Source organism: Sciurus carolinensis, chromosome 13, assembly GCF_902686445.1.
Source record: "Sciurus carolinensis chromosome 13, mSciCar1.2, whole genome shotgun sequence".
NCBI lineage: Eukaryota > Metazoa > Chordata > Mammalia > Rodentia > Sciuridae > Sciurus > Sciurus carolinensis.
Window position 1 is genome coordinate 13,057,247 of NC_062225.1, and position 18,692 is coordinate 13,075,938.

General features: G+C 43.2%; 1 protein-coding gene across 4 annotated transcripts in view; it reads right to left on the reverse strand.

Annotated features, from left to right (window-relative positions):
* Nucleotides 1-14,008: 14,008 nt before the first annotated feature.
* Il1r2 (interleukin 1 receptor type 2) overlaps nt 14,009-18,692 on the reverse strand; it is a 36,492-nt gene continuing 31,808 nt past the window's right edge. For 3 of the 4 annotated variants that reach the window (XM_047522752.1, XM_047522754.1, XM_047522753.1), the window contains exons 7-9: nt 18,291-18,426; nt 16,374-16,516; nt 14,009-14,256 (exon numbers count right to left, since the gene is read on the reverse strand). In XM_047522752.1, coding sequence (XP_047378708.1) covers nt 14,114-14,256; nt 16,374-16,516; nt 18,291-18,426 — 422 coding nt within the window. In that variant the 3' untranslated portion in view covers nt 14,009-14,113. Of the gene's footprint in view, nt 14,257-16,373; nt 16,517-18,282; nt 18,427-18,692 lie in introns of those variants that run through there. The other variant, XM_047522755.1, reaches the window with a different exon arrangement.

An 18,692-nucleotide genomic window follows, 5' to 3' on the forward strand; every position in this document is an offset into this window, starting at 1 on the left:
TGGGGTCCAAATGCAGAGAACCAGCAACTGGGATGGTCTCCATCTTCCCTCAGATACCCTCAGGGCTCTGAGGTGGCCACTGTCAGCACTTGGTACAGGGTTCTGGGGAATCCACTCTGGAGCCCAGAAATGGCGTGTTTAAAACATAGTGCAGATGGGTCAGAGCTGTGCTCACCTTACATTAACACCTGGAACTCCCCAAAAGCGGATGTGCAAGAGGCCAACTCAGTGCCCAAGGCCCCAAGGTGCCACCCTTCCCTGCAGTGCCCTCTTGCTAGAGCTCTGCAAGAAAGAATTGTGGAGGGGGAAACAAAGATTTTATTTTCAAGTTTTTTGAGATTGGTTTTACATCACTTTTGGATATTGCTAAGCCACATTTCAATGCAACACTAACCTTTTTTATTGTATATATATATTTTTTATTTTTACAGACTGCATTTTTATTCAAATGGGGCACAACTTTTCATTTCTATGATTATACGCAATGTAGATTCACACCATTCATATAATCATACTATACATAGGGTAACACTGTTTCATTCTTCCATCCCCCTCCCCGCCCACCCCATTTTCCTCTACACTATCCAAAGTTCCTTCATTCTTCTCTTCCCCCCACCACCCCCACCCCTTGTTATATATCATCATCCACTTATCAGAGAAAACATTCAACCTTTGGTTTTGGGGACTTGGTCTATTTCACTTAGCATGATATTTTCCAACTTCATCCACTTACCAGTAAATGTCATAATTTTATCATTCTTTATGGCTGAATAATATTTCATTGTATATATATATTCCATAGTTTCTTTATCTGTTCATCGATTGAAGGGCATCTCACTTGGTTCCACAATCTAGCTATTGTGAATGAGCTGCTATAAACATTGATGTGGCTGTGTTACTGTAGTTTGCTGATTTTAAGTTCTTTAGGTATAATCCAAGGAGTGGGATAGCTGGGTCAAGTGGTGGGTCCATTCCAAGTTTTCTGAGGAATCGCCACGCTGCTTTCCAGAGTGGCTGCACCAATTTGCAACTCCACCAGCAATGTATGAGTGTACCTTTCTCCCCACATCCTCACCAACACTTATTATTGCTTGTGTTCTTGATAATTGCCATTCTAATTGGAGTTAGTTTTGTTTTTTGTTTGTTTGTTTGTTTGTTTGTTTGTTTGTTTGCTGTTCATACTTGCAAGGTCTTATGGTGGCTGCTTTACTGTGATTAATAAAGGATCCTTGGTATTCTTGTTTAAAAAAATAATATTGGGAGCATGTACTTTGTTAGATCTTTCTTTTCTTTGGGTGATTTCATTTCCTCGCAAAACTGCTGTTGTGCTGTGCTGGATGAAGCTGTGTTGACTGCATGTTTCTGACGGTTACACACCTGGAAACCAGTTGGCCTGAAGGGCCTGCCCCTCCCCTGCTGCTCTGTGGAACTCTCACGCTCTGATCCCTATGCACACGCCCAACTGGGGAGAGCCCTTCTCCAAGCTCACTGATAATTCAAACTAGCCAATCATATCTTGCCTCTCTGCCTCACCCCTCTCCCCAGAGAAACCGTCCCCTGGCTCCCTCTGCCTCCCATGCTTCCCATGTCCCCTCTTCTTGGACTCTGGGAGTATAATACTGTATTTCCTCTAACGCAGTCGTCGCTTGATCTGTTGGCCTCGCCATATCTACACAGTAATAACGCCTATATTTTAAGACAGCAATTTGCAATAGGAAATGCGACAAGGTGAACTGTCAGCCTTAGGGACCGCACAGTTTTGAAACTGATTTAATTCGCATACAGTTCTGAGCCATTTTTGAGCTTTCTTGGGGCTAAATCAACATTATCCCCCTGAGGGCTCAGAAAGATTCAGGGAATCACACCTGTATTTCCGCAGGAAAGCAGGCTCAGGAAGGTCCAGCAGCAGGACTGTTTTGATGGACAGCTTATCAAGCCAGTGAAGCAAGCAAGGCTTGGTGGACCAGGGACTGGTTTGCGGGTGCCAGAGGCGGAGAGAAGAAACCCCGGGAAACACTGTGGGAAAGAGGGACACTGGGTCCCATTTCTGCTGCTTCCTTCACTGGGGAGGGACCAGGTTAGAGTCAGTCTGGTCCCCTCACAGCTTCCACACACCAGACCCATCTTCTGGTGAGTCTGGGGACTGAAGGTCTGTAGTTCAGCTCTTCTTGGGAACCAGGTTTCTCCTGCGAAAGCAAATATTTACTCTGCTCCTTCCTGCTGTAACCTTGACTCAGTCCAGCCCCTGCTAGGGCCCAGCTGTTCTCCAGCTGTGTTCAAGACCTGAGATTGGGTTTCTGGACACCCACTGCTACCGCTCTTCTGAGCTGCACTGTCTAAGATGTAAGTAATAGTTAAACTAAATGAGCCTCCATTTCCTTATCTTGAGAATGTAGGGTACGATACTTGCCTGCTAAACTTTATTTTGAGCATTAAGTTGGGTAAAATCTAGCACAGGGCAGAAAAGAACATTCTTCATTCTTCATTCTTGCTTTTTTTTTTTCCTCCCAATTTTTCTTTTCATCTAAAACTTTCTCTCCCCCAGTCTTTGCAGCTAGCTGCGTTGCACCAGGCCCCAGCGGCCGGGCCTCCCTCAGGGACCCGGTGACTGTAGACTGAGCAGTCTTTGAAGAACCAGTGAGCAGTAGGAGTCTCTTGGCCAGAGGCTTTGTTTCTCTTTGCTTAGTGAGGAAGTGGTTTTGCAAGCGTGCCAGGGAGGAAGACGCACTGGTGGCCGAGCCCCGCAGGAAAGCGGGAATAACACACCACCTCTGCTTTGGAGCCTGGCCAGCCGCATGAGCCATGGAAGGGGCGCTTCCCTGAGTGCACAGGGTGGCAATGGACGGCTTGTCCTCCAGACGCCCAAGGCAGTGTGCCCTTGCGGGATGACCGCGATTTCTTGGAGCCCAACGACAGTAACAAGTAGCCCTGAATAAGTGGCATGCGTGGCAGATGCTCATGGGCGGAGTCCACACGTACAGGAAGACAAGGCAAGCGCTTGGCAGGAGGCATGGTGAAAACCAGTGCAAGCTTGGAGCGGGAGCTAAAGGGGAATTCAGCTGAGTGCTGTTCGTGGGACCCCATTTGTTCACACAGGCCCGGAAAAGCCAAGGAAGACACCATTTATCCGCTCAGCAGACATTCTGGAATGGCCTTCTACCGGTGCCCAGGCCTGGGGTTGTGTCAGTGAGCAAGAAAACTCTTGCCTTGAGAATCTTACCGGAACTGTACATCCCACTCTGCTTTATAAAACCCCTACAGTCCCTCACAAATATTTGAAATACTAGAGACATCCAATTAACCTTTAGCACATAAGTAATTCTTTGTGCCTGTTGCTGCTATTCCTCCGATAGTGTGGCATCTTATCACCTAAGGCTTGCCTGATTTCCCAGAGGCAGTGCAAGAAGTGTCAAGTTTCCACACCTGTCTCCCTGCTGCCTTCCACCTTTCACAGAGGAACAGTTGCACAATCCACCTTATGAAGCTCAAAACAATAGAACCAACCTAGGAGAGATGAGATGAGTCACATTAAGAAGCCAATTTGCTGGGCACGGTGGCCTATGCCTGTAATCCCAGCAACTCGGGAGGCTGAGGCAGGAGGATGGTGAGTTCAAAGCCAGCCTCAGCAACATAGCTAGGTCCTGAGCAACCCTGTCTCTAAATAAAATATTTTTAAAAGGGCTGGGAATGTTGCTCAGTGGTCAAGTGCCCCTGGGTTCAATCCTCAGTACCAAAACGACAACAAAACAAGCCAACTTCTTCGCTTATGTAGGTTTAACGTGGACCCGGATGCAGAGTTAGATTAATCATAACCCTTGATTCAAGATGCACATTCTCCAATGGTCCCTGAATGACCTGTTTCTTAATCTGTTTATCTGATAATAAGTTAAACAATAATAATTCTCTGCCCAACATGAGACCAAGAACCCGATGTAACTTACATCTACTTATGCCATTCCAGGTTCTTCTCTTGTCCCCTGGCTGTTGCCTGACATAATCACTATCCGCACACACAACTTTAATGTATGTGACACAACTGTAACCATAGATGTGTGTGTGTGTGTGTGTGTGTGTGTGTGTGTGTGTGTGTGTGCGCGCGCGCGCACGCGGAGAGAGAGAATGCTTAGTTTATATGAAAGAGCATCAAGTTATAAGCAAACATTTCTGGGAATTAATGACTCAATAACATAGTTCTAAGGTCCATCCACATTGTTGCAAGCAGTTTATTTATTACAGTAGTTTATTTAACCACTATAAAATCATTGTCCTATTTTGCTGCAGTTCCTGTACCCTGTTCACATGGGGTGTTCCTACATCACATTTTACTTTTTACTAAGGAAATTTTCAAACACACACAAAAGTAGAGCGCGCCCAGAGTAGTCACCACGGGTATCAATGGTCATCAACACCCGGCCAATCTTACTTCATCTACTCTTCCGCCCAGCACTGGATAATTTTGAATCCTATCTCAGGTGACATCCCATTAATAATCCAGTATGTCTCTTAGATGCAACTGTTTTTAAAAATTGTGTCAACCCCAGTATCACACTTATTCCATAGTCTGAGCACAAATCCGGTTTTCAGTACTCCCTGCTCTGTGGAGCTTTCCTAGACAGCATGGTCCCCACTTCTGAACCCGATGGGGAGGAGCAATATAGACCCAGGCTGCCAACGGAGGTTCTGAGAAGTCGTTGGCAGTTCTTTCTGGCTGCAGTCAGCTTCTTTTCTGGCTCAAACTGCCAAAATCTGCAGGTGGGGAACTCCAGAGAGCCCTGGAGGAGACCCGGGAAGGAAGAGAGAAAAGCATCGAGTGGTACCCAACCTGCAGACTCAAAGGCAGTCTGTGAAGTCCTCTCCTGGTCCTTCCATCATGAAGCTTATTTCCTGCCTCTCGTGGGCAAAATCCTTCTTTGATTAGGTGATCAAAGGCCTCTGCCTCCTCTTCCTACTTCTTAGAAAATAGGAGAAGGAAGGAAGAGGCGATAATGAGGGGGAAATGCAACAGCCAAGGTCAAAAAGGTTTCCTTAGTCTGAACCAGGGGAGGTTTTTTCTGACACAGACCAGAGAGTCGATATTTTAGGCTTTGCTTCCTCAACTACTCTGTAAAAACAGTCGGAGACAGCACATAAACTGGCAGTAGCTCTCTTCTAATAATTTGCGATTTACAAAAACAGAGAGCAGACCCGATTTGGCCCACAGGCTGCAGTTTATCTACACTCAGTCTAAACAACTTTTCTAAATTTTTGTCTGTTCCTACTATGTCTTTCATTATGCAATAGTTTACTACAGTTTAAAATTTTTAAAGGAAAGATTACAAAAATGTAAAATAGAGCTAAATAGTCAAAGCAGTCGCTGTGATCATCTCCATTTTTCAGACGACAATATTGATGAACTCTGAGATGAAAGGACTTGCCCCCAAACCACACCCAGGCAGCACTTGGACTTGAACCCAGGAAATCTCTTGGAAGTCCTTCTTTCTAATTTTCCTGTTTGTCTACATGCAAAGTTCACTATTGCTGTATCATCGATCCTGCATGAAACAATGCATTGCTGTCCCTTGGCATAATATTTGTCTCACAGTCTTGACAGTTATAACTGATAATAGCATCCATCCAAATAATGACTTTCACTAAATGAGTTCATATATCTAGCCATTTTCTTTCACGAGATTCTTCCTTAAGCTAAACTCCTGGGCAACTCTTTGGCCATGGTCTGATTCTCGTAGCAGTGCGCTGAAGAGGAGAGTGCCGATCTGTGCCATTTGCCAATTTTTATGGGGAAATGCTCTGACGACGGTGGATTTTTAATTGCCAACTTGACGTAACTAAACAGAGAGGAGAAGAGAGGCAGATACTTGGCACTTACAAGTGGGTGCGATTTGGCCCCAGGGCCTCAGGCTTGATCCAGATTGCCTTTTTATTTCCCAGGACCAAATTATAAGCTGAATTGCAGGGTGTAAGAGTGACGGCTTCTGAACAGCCCGGATCTCACTCTTGAACCCTTGCTGGTGTGTCCGCGCCTTGGTATCTCAGCTGCTTTAACTTGCGTCTCTGATTTTCATTTTTCCATGTGGTCCTACTCACATTCTCCACCCAGTATGATGATAAGCTACCAGACTGTGACTTCCTCAAATTTGTATTTGGAAACCTTAAACCCTATGGGGTGGTAGTGGGAGATGGGGCCCCTGGGAGGTGACCAAGTCAGGATGGCAGCCTTCTGCAAACCAGGAAGCCGCTCTCGCCAGACATCCAGTCTGCTGGTATCTTGATCCTGGATTTCTCCACCTTCTTTTTTTTTTTTTTTTTTTTTTTCAAATTGTTTTTTTTTTTTTTTTAACGTTTACATAGGGTAATGATGTTTATTTTATTTTTCCCCTCCCCCCCACCCCTCCCACCCCTCCCACCCCTCTTTTCCCTCTACACAGTCCTTCTTTCCTTCATTCTTACCGCTCTCCTTAGCCTAACTCTAAACCTAACCCTAAACCTAATGCTAGCCCGTCCCACCCCCCATTATATGTCCTCATCCGCTTATCAGCGAGATCATTCGTCCTTTAGTTTTTTGAGATTGGCTTATCTCACTTAGCATGATATTCTCCAATTTCGACCATTTGCCTACAAATGCCATAATTTTATCATTCTTCATTGCGGAGTAATATTCCATTGTATAAATATACCACAGTTTCTTTATCCATTCATCAACTGAAGGGCATCTAGATTGGTTCCACAATCTGGCTATGGTGAATTGAGCAGCAATGAACATTGATGTGGCTGTATCTCTGTAATATGCTGATTTTAAGTCCTTTGGGTATAGGCCAAGGAGTGGGATAGCTGGGTCAAATGGTGTTTCCATTCCAAGCTTTCTGAGGAATCTCCACACTGCTTTCCAGAGTGGCTGCACTAATTTGCAACCCCACCAGCAATGTATGAGTGTTCCTTTTTCACCACATCCTCGCCAACACCTATTGTTGCTTGTATTCTTGATAATCGCCATTCTAATTGGGGTGAGATGAAATCTTAGGGTAGTTTTGATTTGCATTTCCCTTATTACTAGGGATGTTGAACATTTTTTCATATATCTGGTGATTACTTGTACATCTTCTTCTGTGAAGTGTCTGTTCATTTCCTTAGCCCATTTGTTGATTGGATTATTTGTATTCTTCGTGTAGAGTTTTTTGAGTTCTTTATAGATTCTGGAAATTAGCGCTCTATCTGAGGTATGGTTGGCAAAGATATTCTCCCACTCTGTAGGCACTCTCTTCACATTTCTGATAGTTTCCTTTGCTGAGAGAAAGCTTTTTAGTTTCAATCTATCCCAGTTGTTGATTCTTGCTTTTATTTCTTGTGCTATGGGAGTCCTGTTAAGGAAATCTGATCCTAAGCCAACAAGTTGAAGATTTGGACCTACTTTTTCTTCTATAAGATGCAGGGTCTCTGGTCTGATTCCGAGGTCCTTGATCCATTTTGAGTTGAGTTTTGTGTAGGGTGAGAGATAGGGGTTTAATTTCATTCTATTGCATATAGTTTTCCAGTTTTCCCAGCACCATTTGTTGAAGAGGCTATCTTTCTCCATTGCATATTGTTGGAACCTTTGTCTAGTATGAGAAAATTGTATTTATTTGGGTTTGTGTCCATGTCCTCTATTCTGTACCATTGATCTACCTGTCTATTTTGGTACCAATACCATGCCGTTTTTGTTACTATTGCTTTGTAGTAGAGTTGAAGATCTGGTATTGCAATACCCCCTGCTTCGCTCTTGCTACTGAGGATTGCTTTAGCTATTCTAGGTTTTTTATTCTTCCAGATGAATTTCATAATTGCTTGCTCTATTTCTGCAAGGTACATCATTGGGATTTTAATTGGAATTGCATTGAATCTGTATAGCACTTTAGGTAGTATAGCCATTTTGACGATATTAATTCTGCCTATCCAGGAACATGGGAGATCTTTCCATCTTCTAAGGTTTTCTTGAATTTCTTTCTTTAGTGTTCTGTAGTTCTCATTGTAGAGGTCTTTCACCTCTTTTGTGAGATTGATTCCCAAGTATTTTATTTTTTTCGATGCTATTGTGAATGGGGTAGTTTTCCTAATTTCTCTTTCTGAAGATTCATCACTTATGTATAAAAATGCATTGGATTTATGAGCATTGATCTTGTAACCTGCTACTTTACTGAATTCACTTATGAGTTCTAAAAGTTTTCTGGTGGAATTTCCAGGTTCCTCTAAATAAATAATCATGTCATCAGCGAACAGGGATAGTTTGAGTTCTTCTTTTCCTATTCGTATCCCTTTAATTTCTTTGGTTTGTCTGATTGCTCTGGCTAGAGTCTCAAGGACGATGTTGAATAGAAGTGGTGAAAGAGGGCATCCCTGCCTTGTTCCAGTTTTTAGGGGGAACGCTTTCAGTTTTTCACCATTTAGAATGATATTAGCCATGGGCTTAGCGTAGATGGCCTTTATAATGTTTAGGAATGTTCCCACTACCCCAATTTTTTCTAGTGTTTTGAGCATGAAGTGATGCTGTATTTTATCAAATGCTTTTTCTGCATCTATTGAAATAATCATGTGATTCTTAACTTTAAGTCTGTTGATATGGTGAATGACATTTATTGATTTCCGAATGTTGAACCAACCTTGCATCCCTGGGATAAAACCCACTTGATCGTGGTGCACTATCTTTTTAATATATATTTGTATGCGATTTGCTAAAATTTTGTTGAGAATTTTTGCATCGATGTTCATTAAGGATATTGGTCTGAAATTTTCTTTCCTCGATGTGTCTCTGTCTGGTTTAGGTATCAGGGTGATATTGGCTTCATAGAACGAGTTTGGTAGGGTTCCCTCCTCTTCTATTTCATGGAATAGTTTGAGGAGTATTGGAATGAGCTCTTCTTTAAAGGTTTTGTAGAACTCGGCTGAGAACCCATCTGGTCCTGGACTTTTCTTTGTTGGTAGGCTTTTGATGACCTCTTCTATTTCATTGCTTGAAATTGCTTTATTTAAGTTGTGTATGTCCTCCTCGTTCAGTTTAGGTAGTTCATATGTCTCTAGAAATTTGTTGATGTCTTCGAGGTTTTCTGTTTTGTTGGAGTATAGATTTTCGAAATAGCTTCTAATTATGTTTTGTATTTCACTCGTGTCTGTTGTGATGTTTCCTTGTTCATTCCGAATTTTAGTAATTTGAGTTTTCTCCCTCTTTCTCTTTGTTAGTGTGGCTAAGGGTTTATCAATTTTATTTATTTTTTCAAAGAACCAACTATTTATTTTGTTAATTTTTCCGATTGTTTCTTTTGTTTTGATTTCGTTGATTTCGGCTCTGATTTTAACTATTTCCTGTCTTCTACTACTTTTGGTATTGGTCTGCTCTTCTTTTTCTAGTGCTTTGAGCTGTAGTGTTAAGTCGTTTATTTGTTGATTTCTACTTCTTTTTTTGAATGCACCCCATGAAATAAATCTTCCTCTAAGTACTGCTTTCATAGTGTCCCAGAGATTTTGATATGATGTGTCTTTGTTCTCGTTTACTTCTAAGAACTTTTTTATTTCCCTCCTGATGTCTTCTGTTATCCATTCATCATATAATAGTGTATTATTTAGTCTCCAGGTATTGGAGAAGTTTCTGTTTTTTATTCTGTCATTTATTTCTAATTTCAATCCATTATGATCTGATAGAGTACAAGGTAGTATCTCTATCTTCTTGTATTTACTAACAGTAGCTTTGTGGCATAAAATATGGTCTATTTTAGAGAAGGATCCATGTGCTGCTGAGAAGAAAGTGTATTCATTCTTTGTTGGATGGTATATTCTATATATGTCCGTTAAGTCTAAATTGCTGATTGTGCTGTTGAGATCTATAGTTTCTTTATTCAATTTTTGTTTGGACGATCTATCCAGTGGTGAGAGAGGTGTGTTAAAATCGCCTAGTATTATTGTGTTGTGGTCTATTTGATTTCTGGAATTGAGAAGGATTTGTTTGACGTACGTGGATGAACCAATGTTCGGGGCATAGATATTTATGATTGTTATGTCTTGCTGATTTATGCTTCCCTTAAGCAGCATGTAATGTCCTTCTTTATCCCTTCTGACTAGTTTTGGTTTGAAGTCCACATTATCTGAGATGAGGATGGATACTCCAGCTTTTTTGCTGTGTCCGTGTGCATGGTATGTTTTTCCCCATCCTTTCACCTTTAGTCTATGGGTGTCTCTTTCTATGAGATGAGTCTCTTGCAGGCAGCATATTGTTGGATTTTTCTTTTTAATCCAATCTGCCAGTCTGTGTCTTTTGATTGATGAATTCAGGCCATTAACATTCAGGGTTATTATTGTGATATGATTTGTATTCCCAGTCAATTGACTCATATTTGTTTTTGACATGATTTGGTTTCTCCTTTATTTGGCTATTCCTTTAGGCTAGCACCTCCTGTTGCTGATTTGCATCGTTGTTTTTCATCTCTTCCTCATGGAATATTTTGCTGAGAATGTTCTGTAATGCTGGCTTTCTTTTTGTAAATTCCTTTAGCTTTTGTTTATCATGGAAGGATCTTATTTCATCGTCAAATTTGAAGGTAAGTTTTGCTGGGTATAAGATTCTTGGTTGGCATCCATTTTCTTTCAGGGCTTGGTATATGTTGTTCCAGGCCCTTCTAGCTTTTAGGGTCTGGATTGAAAAATCTGCTGATATTCTTATTGGTTTCCCTCTGAATGTAATTTGATTCTTTTCTCTCGCGGCCTTTAAAATTCTGTCTTTATTTTGTATGTTAGGTATTTTCATAATAATGTGCCTTGGTGTGGGTCTGTTGTAATTTTGTATGTTTGGAGTTCTATAAGCCTCTTGTACTTGGTTTTCCATTTCATTCTTCAGATTTGGGAAATTTTCTGTTATTATTTCATTGAATAGATTGTTCATTCCTTTGGTTTGTTTCTCTAAGCCTTCCTCAATCCCAATAATTCTCAAATTTGGCCTTTTCATGATATCCCATAGTTCTTGGAGATTCTGTTCATGATTTCTTACCATCTTCTCTGTTTGTTCAACTTTGTTTTCAAGGTTAAATATTTTGTCTTCAATGTCTGAGGTTCTGTCTTCCAGGTGTTCTATCCTATTGGTTATACTTTCTATGGAGTTTTTAACTTGGTTTATTGTTTCCTTCATTTCAAGGATTTCAGTTTGGTTTTTTTTCAGTATCTCTAACTCTTTATTGAAATGATCTCTTGCTTCCCGTATTTGGTCTTTTAACTGTTGATTGGTGCGATCATTTAATGCCTGCATTTGCTCTTTCATCTCCTCCTTCAATGCCTGCATTTGCTCTTTCATCTCCTCATTAGCTTCCCTGATCGTTTTAATTACGTACATTCTGAACTCCCTTTCTGACATTTCTTCTGCTGTGCTGTCATTGGGTTTTATTGATGTAGTATCTAGGTTTGTTTGGTACATTTTCTTCCCTTGTTTTCTCATAATGGTCAGTTGTCAGTGGGGCCCTGAGATATTGCAGTTTTCCACTATTGGCTTATAGTGTCCCAGTAGATTTCCAGTGTATCACCTCCCAGCCTTCAGTAGCCTGATGTCTTGGAGGAATCTGATAAAGCAGCTCATTCGAAGAATACTGCCCCTAGCCCCCTACTGGTTCCACGTTTTGGAACTGGCTCTGTGCGGAAATGCTCTCACTGTGGGCCTGCACCGTGCAGCTGGCCGTGTGGGAAGAGCCCACTGCCGGAGTGTGGAAGGCTACCTTGGGAAGACTCTAGCTGCCCTGCCCGGCTCCAATAAGCCACCTCTATCTGGGCCTGCCACCCGGGCTGAGCTTTACCCAGTGGGCAGACTCACCCGTGGCTCTATTTCAGTCCGAGTCTCTCAATGCCTCCCCCTCTTAGCTCCTGGGTTCTGGAGCGACCGGGGGTGCAGTCTCCCTCTAGGCCGCTATCTTGGATCTCCCCGTGAAGAGAGCCCGCAGCTGGAGTGGGCAGAGCCGCCTGAAGAGGTCTCCGGCTGCCCTGCCCTGATCTCTGAGGCTGCTTGCAGATCGAGGCTCTCCGCTGGTTCTTTGCAGGAGTACACTGCGCTGCAGCGGCTCCGGGACTCGGAGCGTGCTCTGTTCAGAAAGGCTCTCACTAGCGGGCCAGTTCCGATCCGAGAACCTGGAGAAGCTGGCTGTGTGGGCGGGGCCCACCGCCGGAGTGCGCAGGGCTGCCTGTGGATGACTCTAGCTGCCCTGCCTGGCTCCGATAAGCCACCTCTATCTGGGCCTGCCACCCGGGCCGAGCTTTACCCAGTGGGCAGACTCACCCGTGGCTCCACTTCAGTCCGAGTCTCTCAATGCCTCCCCTTCTTAACTCCTGGGTTCTGGAGCGAATGGGGGTGCAGTCTCCCTCTAGGCCGCCATCTTGGATTGCCCCGTGAAGAGAGCCCGCAGCCGGAGTGGGCAGAGCCGCCTGAAGAGGTCTCCGGCTGCCCTGCCCTTATCCCTGAGGCTGCTTGCAGATCGAGGCTCTCCGCTGGTTCTTTGCAGGAGTACACTGCGCTGCAGCGGCTCCGGGACTCGGAGCCTGCTCTGTTCAGAAAGGCTCTCACTAGCGGGCCAGTTCCGTTCCCTCTCCACCTTCTGAAATGTGAGAATTAAATTTCTGTTCTTCATAAGTCATCCAATTTCTGGTATTTGATTGTAGCAGCCCAAATAGACCAAGAAAGATGCCTTTCATGAAACTTTGTGTTCAAGTTATTAATTCTTTAGTTTATCTGACACGATTTCATCCAGATTTTATCTTCACTATTTTATTGTACAGATATTGTAATCAAGTCAATCAATCTTTACTCTCTCAGTTCTTTTAGGAGGAGTGAACATGAGAGAGTTCACCCTCTTTTTGTTTATAAATTTTCACAAAATGCCACCTTTACAGGACTCGGGATTCGCCTGTAGTCAAAATGACATCTCTGCCTTGGTGGATCTTCCCTTCGGTCTTCCACACAGACAGGAAATGAGCAGGCACATAAACAACAGGAGGTCTGGTGGGCTACAAAGGCACAAAGCAACATGAAGGGACAGAAGAGCCTCTGAGAAGGTCACATTTAAGCAGAGTGCCAAATAGGGGAAGGAGCCAGCCTGGTCCATCTTCCTGCCATTTGTTTTGGTTTTGATTCAATTCCTTTATCCATCTGTAACTCTCTGAATATAAAAGAGGCTCTGATTCTGTTTTTTCCAATTTGCATGTAATTATCTCTTGTTTTCAGAAGTGTAGTTATGAAATTGGGTCCGCTTCTCCATTTGCTAATATGCTCCAACTGGTGTCTTTTTCTGATCATCCTAATTCTTGGTTAATGGCTATTTGGGGATCATCTTTTCCAAAAAAATTCACCGACTCAAATCGATTCTTCTGCTTGGGCATTTCTAAGTCATCCCTGCCAGAATCAAAACAAAACTTGGTCCTCTGAATGGCAAACTGTTAACTATGTACCTACACCACCTTCCAGGCAGCCTAGACAAACTTTCTTATGTACTTGGTTGAGTGAACAGATGAGTTTCAAAATTCATTGAGAGGTTTTCCACGCCTCGTTTTTTAAAACAGTTGCTCACAGGGAGCGGAAAGCTATCCACACCCACCCATATGCACATTTGCTCCTATCACTGATTTTCAGAAAAATAAGGACGACAAGACTTCAGCCCTTTACTTCTGGCACAGCAGCTTTGTTAAACAACTGAAGAAGAGAAGAGTCCCTCCAAAAGGCACAGCCAGGAGGAAGGGAAGGGCGGGAGACGGGAGAAGGGAAGACGGTGGAAGGAATCTGACTTAACGTTCCTATGTACATGTATGAAGGCACCGCGGGGAATCTCACCACCGTGTACCTCCACACGAAATTAATTAAAAAAACTAACTATGGATAAACAGCAGGAAGATCAGTAGAGGGAAGGGAATGGTGGGGGAGGGGAGGGCAAGGAGAGGCGCTGGGGACTGAATTAGAACAAGCCATATTCCATGCTTTTACAATTATGTCAAAATGGATTCTACTGTCATATATAACTACAAAGAACCAATTTTAAAAAAAAAAAAAAATGGAGGAGGAGGTGGAGGAGGGCAGTGTCCGGATCGCATTCTCACGCCCTTGACTGCGCGGGATGGGACGGGAGCCTCAGTAGCCAGTCTTCAGCGCCGTCAGCCCATCTGCTTCCTTGGTTCTGTGTTTACACCGCTTGTACATCCATATGCCCCCCAAAACCAAGACGACCAGCGACAGGGGGGCCAGAGCAATGCCCCAGGAGAACGTGGAGGAAGCTGTGGGGAAAGCAGAGGCACATCAGGACGGAGCTGAGTCTCCCTGCAAAACAGGACGGAGGGCGCAGGCTTACAGGGGAGGACGGAAGGGGTACGTGCGCATTGGTTTCCAGGAAGTGGGTTCCTCACACCAAGGTCAGGGACGTGTGAGAATGACAGCGGTGGCCCCAGAGACATGATCACAGTGAGAAGAGATCTGTTATCAAGAGCACCACCAAGCAGGGGCCGGTGCCAAGGGGCCCCGTGTTCCAACTGTGGACAGAGTGCACTTAAGATGCTGTCTGTTTACACCTCAGTTAGCCATCGGCGACTTGGCCATTTCCAATGAACATGGGAATCATGAGGATTTACTAAGGAAACAAAGGAAAACAAACTTAGACTCAAGGTCCTTGATTCCAAGATCACAGCTTAGCTCCAGCGATTGCATATTCTATTTCTTGGCATCTCTGGGTTACGGAAATATAGGAAGAGACTGTAAACAAACAGTTAAATGGCCAATATGAGAATAGGGTGTTATTAAACACGTTGCTTTCGAGGCCAAAATTTCACCTTTTTAAGCTTTTATTTGCCGCAGTCTGGTTAGACATTCAGGAATCAACACACTCTCAACCTGATTCTCCAGAGGATTCCTATACCTTCAAATTTCACGCAGATTGAAATCAATGAAGCTTGTGATTTTCTCAGCAGTCAGCTGAGTTTGCTTCTCAGTCCTTAGGAAAGGCTAAGCCTGTGCCTTCCTGGATCAATCACAGCCTGCCCAGCAAGGGACACACAGTCACAGGGCTCTTGTAATGGAAAATGTTAAAGGAGTGAGGGGAGGGGAGTGGTATGGGGACAGGAAAGAGGGTGGAATGAGGCAGACATCATTACCCTATTTACACGTAAGTACACGAATGGTGTGACTCTGTATTGTGTATAACCAGAGAAATGAAAGTTGTACTCCATTCATGTACAATGAATCGAAACGCATTCTGCTGTCATGTTAGAACTAATAAAAAAAAATTAAAAATAAAACAGAAAATGTTAAAGGTTCCCAATATCAGGACCAGACAAGCATGGATTCCTTTGGCTCACTAGCCTGATCCCCCAAGGGAGGAAGCTGCTTTGTAATGGGATCCCCATGTCCAAATCCGTACAGTGACAATCTCACTGTCTTCGCTGCCAGCCTGCTCATCATGAAAATGATCGGAAACACCATGCTTCACACATATGTCCTGATTCTCCAACTGCAACATGCAAGGAGCTTGAGAAGTTACTGCCTTCGAATGTCCATCAGGAAAACGCATCTGGGAACAACTGGGCAGCGTCCAGGGATCTGTTTTTAACTAGCGGCTCAGGTGGTATGTTGCTGGTAGTGGGGAGAGCTGGGACAAGCTGTTCTGGGTGTTGATCCCTCTCCTGAAACTTGGACAAATCATCAACTTTCCAAATTAAATTATGTCCAACAATTTCCGCCTAGCAAGACGCAGACATGTGCAAGCATCATTGAGATTCCACCTAGGATGGCTTTTGGCTAGAGGCTGTTGTCTTTTCAGTCTGACAACAGAGACTACATCATCTGCACCTCCCTTTCCTGCTCAATATTTAAATGTTCAAAAAAAATTAGTCAAAAATGATGACAGGAGGGACTTGCTTTCCTTTTTTCAATGTCCTAAAGTGGACACCGGGTTGATTTGGCTACACCCTTGTTCGTACTCCTTGTTACCTAGTGGCCTTGAACTTATAGCCACCTTGAACCCTGGTATCTTTCAGTCTCCAGCTTTTGTAGGTTGGAGTTTGTCAACTTCAAGATAAAGAATGATCCACCCTCTTCTAGAAGCCATGTAAGGATAGCTGATCCTGGTGATCCAAGGCAGAACCACATGAGAATACCAGGTAGCTAAAAGTTCATCACAGAGTGATGTTTTCCAAAACTTATTTTGTTATTTAAACTTTGTATTTGAGTATGATCCCCAATGTCCAGTCTCTATCATACCAAAAAAATAAAAAATGGGAGATTTGCTTTCTGTGTTCCCCTAGTAGGCAATGCAAGAGGAACACCCAAGGAGAACCCATAGCTTTGTCCAGCATTCATAGAACATTCAACTTGTATCTTCCTCTGTCCCCAGTATACATACCTTCTTTGACTGTGGTACGTAGTGTCTGAAAACCCAGAGTATTATGGACAACACATTTAAAATCTGTATTCAAATCCTCTCTCAGGACTGGATTAAAAATCAGCGGCACTTCAATGTAGTTTTCGTTGTTTTCTGAATATTCCCTGGGTGAGAAAATATTCATTTACACAGGATATAAACATAGACATCTAAATATTCTCAATCTAGAAGCACCCATTGTGCCTACATTGATTTAAAATTTCATAAAGTTAGGAGAATTTTTCTTCATAATTATCTGGGAAAATTTCTTTCTCTCTCTCTTTTTTTTTTTTTTTTTGGTAGTTGTAGATGGACAGCATGCCTTTATTTTATTTTATTTTATTTGTTTATCTTTATGTGGTGCTAAGGATCGAACCCAGTGCCTCACACATGCAAGGCAAGCTCTCTGCCACTGAGCTGCAACCCCATCCCTATCAAGGAGAGTTTCTAAGCCTCTTCCAGAAGGTCAGAGTATCATGGAAGATGTTGGTCACTGTCACAGCACATTTGTTAGACTGACAACTTACATTCTCATTTTGGTTTGGATAATGTAATTTTTTTTTTTTTCGGGTACTAAGGATTGAACCCAAGAGTGCTCTACCACTGACCTACATCCCTGGCCCTTATCATCTTATTTTTTTAAATTTTGAGACAGTGTCACTAAATTACTGAGGCTTGCCTTAAACTTATAATCCTCCTGCCTCAGCCTCCCAAACCACTAGGATTACAGGAGTGTCCATGGTGCCCAGTCAAAATTTTTATTCTAAAAGACCCTTGATAAACAAAGATCCTGTCGTGTAGGGGGACCTTGACTCTCTCACCAACAAATTTTTCACATATTGAAGAGGAGGGCAACTCTAGAATGCTATCACCTCCTCTTTTCTATGGCCAACTCTCACTCTGGAAACTCAAGTCCAGGTCAAAGGACTGCAGACCACAGAGCAGAAGAGCTCTAGTCAGGATATCTGCCATTTATAACATGAGCGGAAGCTGAAGACATTTCACTGCTATCTGTTCATATGAATAAAAACCCAGTGGAATGGACCCACGGGGACTGCTTCTGTCTTATCCAGAAGACAAATGTGTTCCTTTAAGCAAATGAATAGTATGAGTGGGAGGCACAGGGCATTTAGTTGTGGCCAAGTTTTCCACAACAAGGACATGCAAGCCAACCCTTACGCGAATCCACAACATTTTTATCTACTAAATCACATTCAGAAAGAACTTTTTAAATACATCTTTCAAAAAAAAAAAGACAAAAGCAAGCAAAAGTCTGGGCCAATTCAAAGTATCAAAACTAGAAATTAAAAAACACTTCATGGTCTGGCACATTGAATGGCCTCCTGTCCTCACACACAAATGCCTCCCATTTATGAATTCTGGTGGTTCTGGTTTCAGAGTGAGAAAACATCTTCTGGAGATGAAGGTTTATGACAATAGCATTCTTTCTTTTATTTCCTTAGAGACTGTGGCAGCCTATGATTGCCCCAGCGAGAAGAAGAGGCACTAATACAGACACTGGAGCTAGGTCTCAGCCTCTGGTGGGATTTATGAAGATATTTGAGAGTGAGGTTGCCAAGTGGGAAAGGGAAATGTATTAACCCCGAAATATTTTTCAAGCCTGCAAAAATCAAGACATAAATCTTTAAACAGCCACAAAACGCAACAGCCATACCAACTAGGCAACTGAGACTCAACTCTAGAAAAAGTGTGATTCTCAAGATAAATTTTAGCAAAACTGAAACTTTAAAATCCTAAAACTCAACAGCGTGAAACCTCCCCCAAAGTTACTTTGACTGTGGTATGTGCGTCATATTGATAAGCTGAATGTGACATTGTCTCCAGAAGGAAGAGGGAAGACTACGGGGGTCTCGCAAGGGAAGACCCTCACCCACTTACTGCTGCGGCCCCTCAGTCACACGGCCTCCCGGGTAGGCGCTGTCTATTTGGGTGCTGTTGGCTGTCCACCACAGCAGGGTGGTCATAGGTGTGCCGGCTCCCAGAAACACCTTACACGGGATTGTCAGTGGTGACCCTGTGTTCAACAAGACACATGCATCCAGCATCAGCACCCAGCACGGGAGAAGGTGGCTCCTCACCTCTACCCACAAGCCTAAGCAGGGGACCCCCTCCTTGTCTTCTCAAACACCCCTCACTGGCCAGTTCTTTTCTAGAAGGAAAATTAGTTTCCCCAAATGATTCTGTTCACATAGAGCTTTAATAGTTAATACTCAGCTTGGCTTCGCCACGTCCACTCCACTGCTATGGGACAGTCTGAATTCAACCGTGCCTTCTTCCACA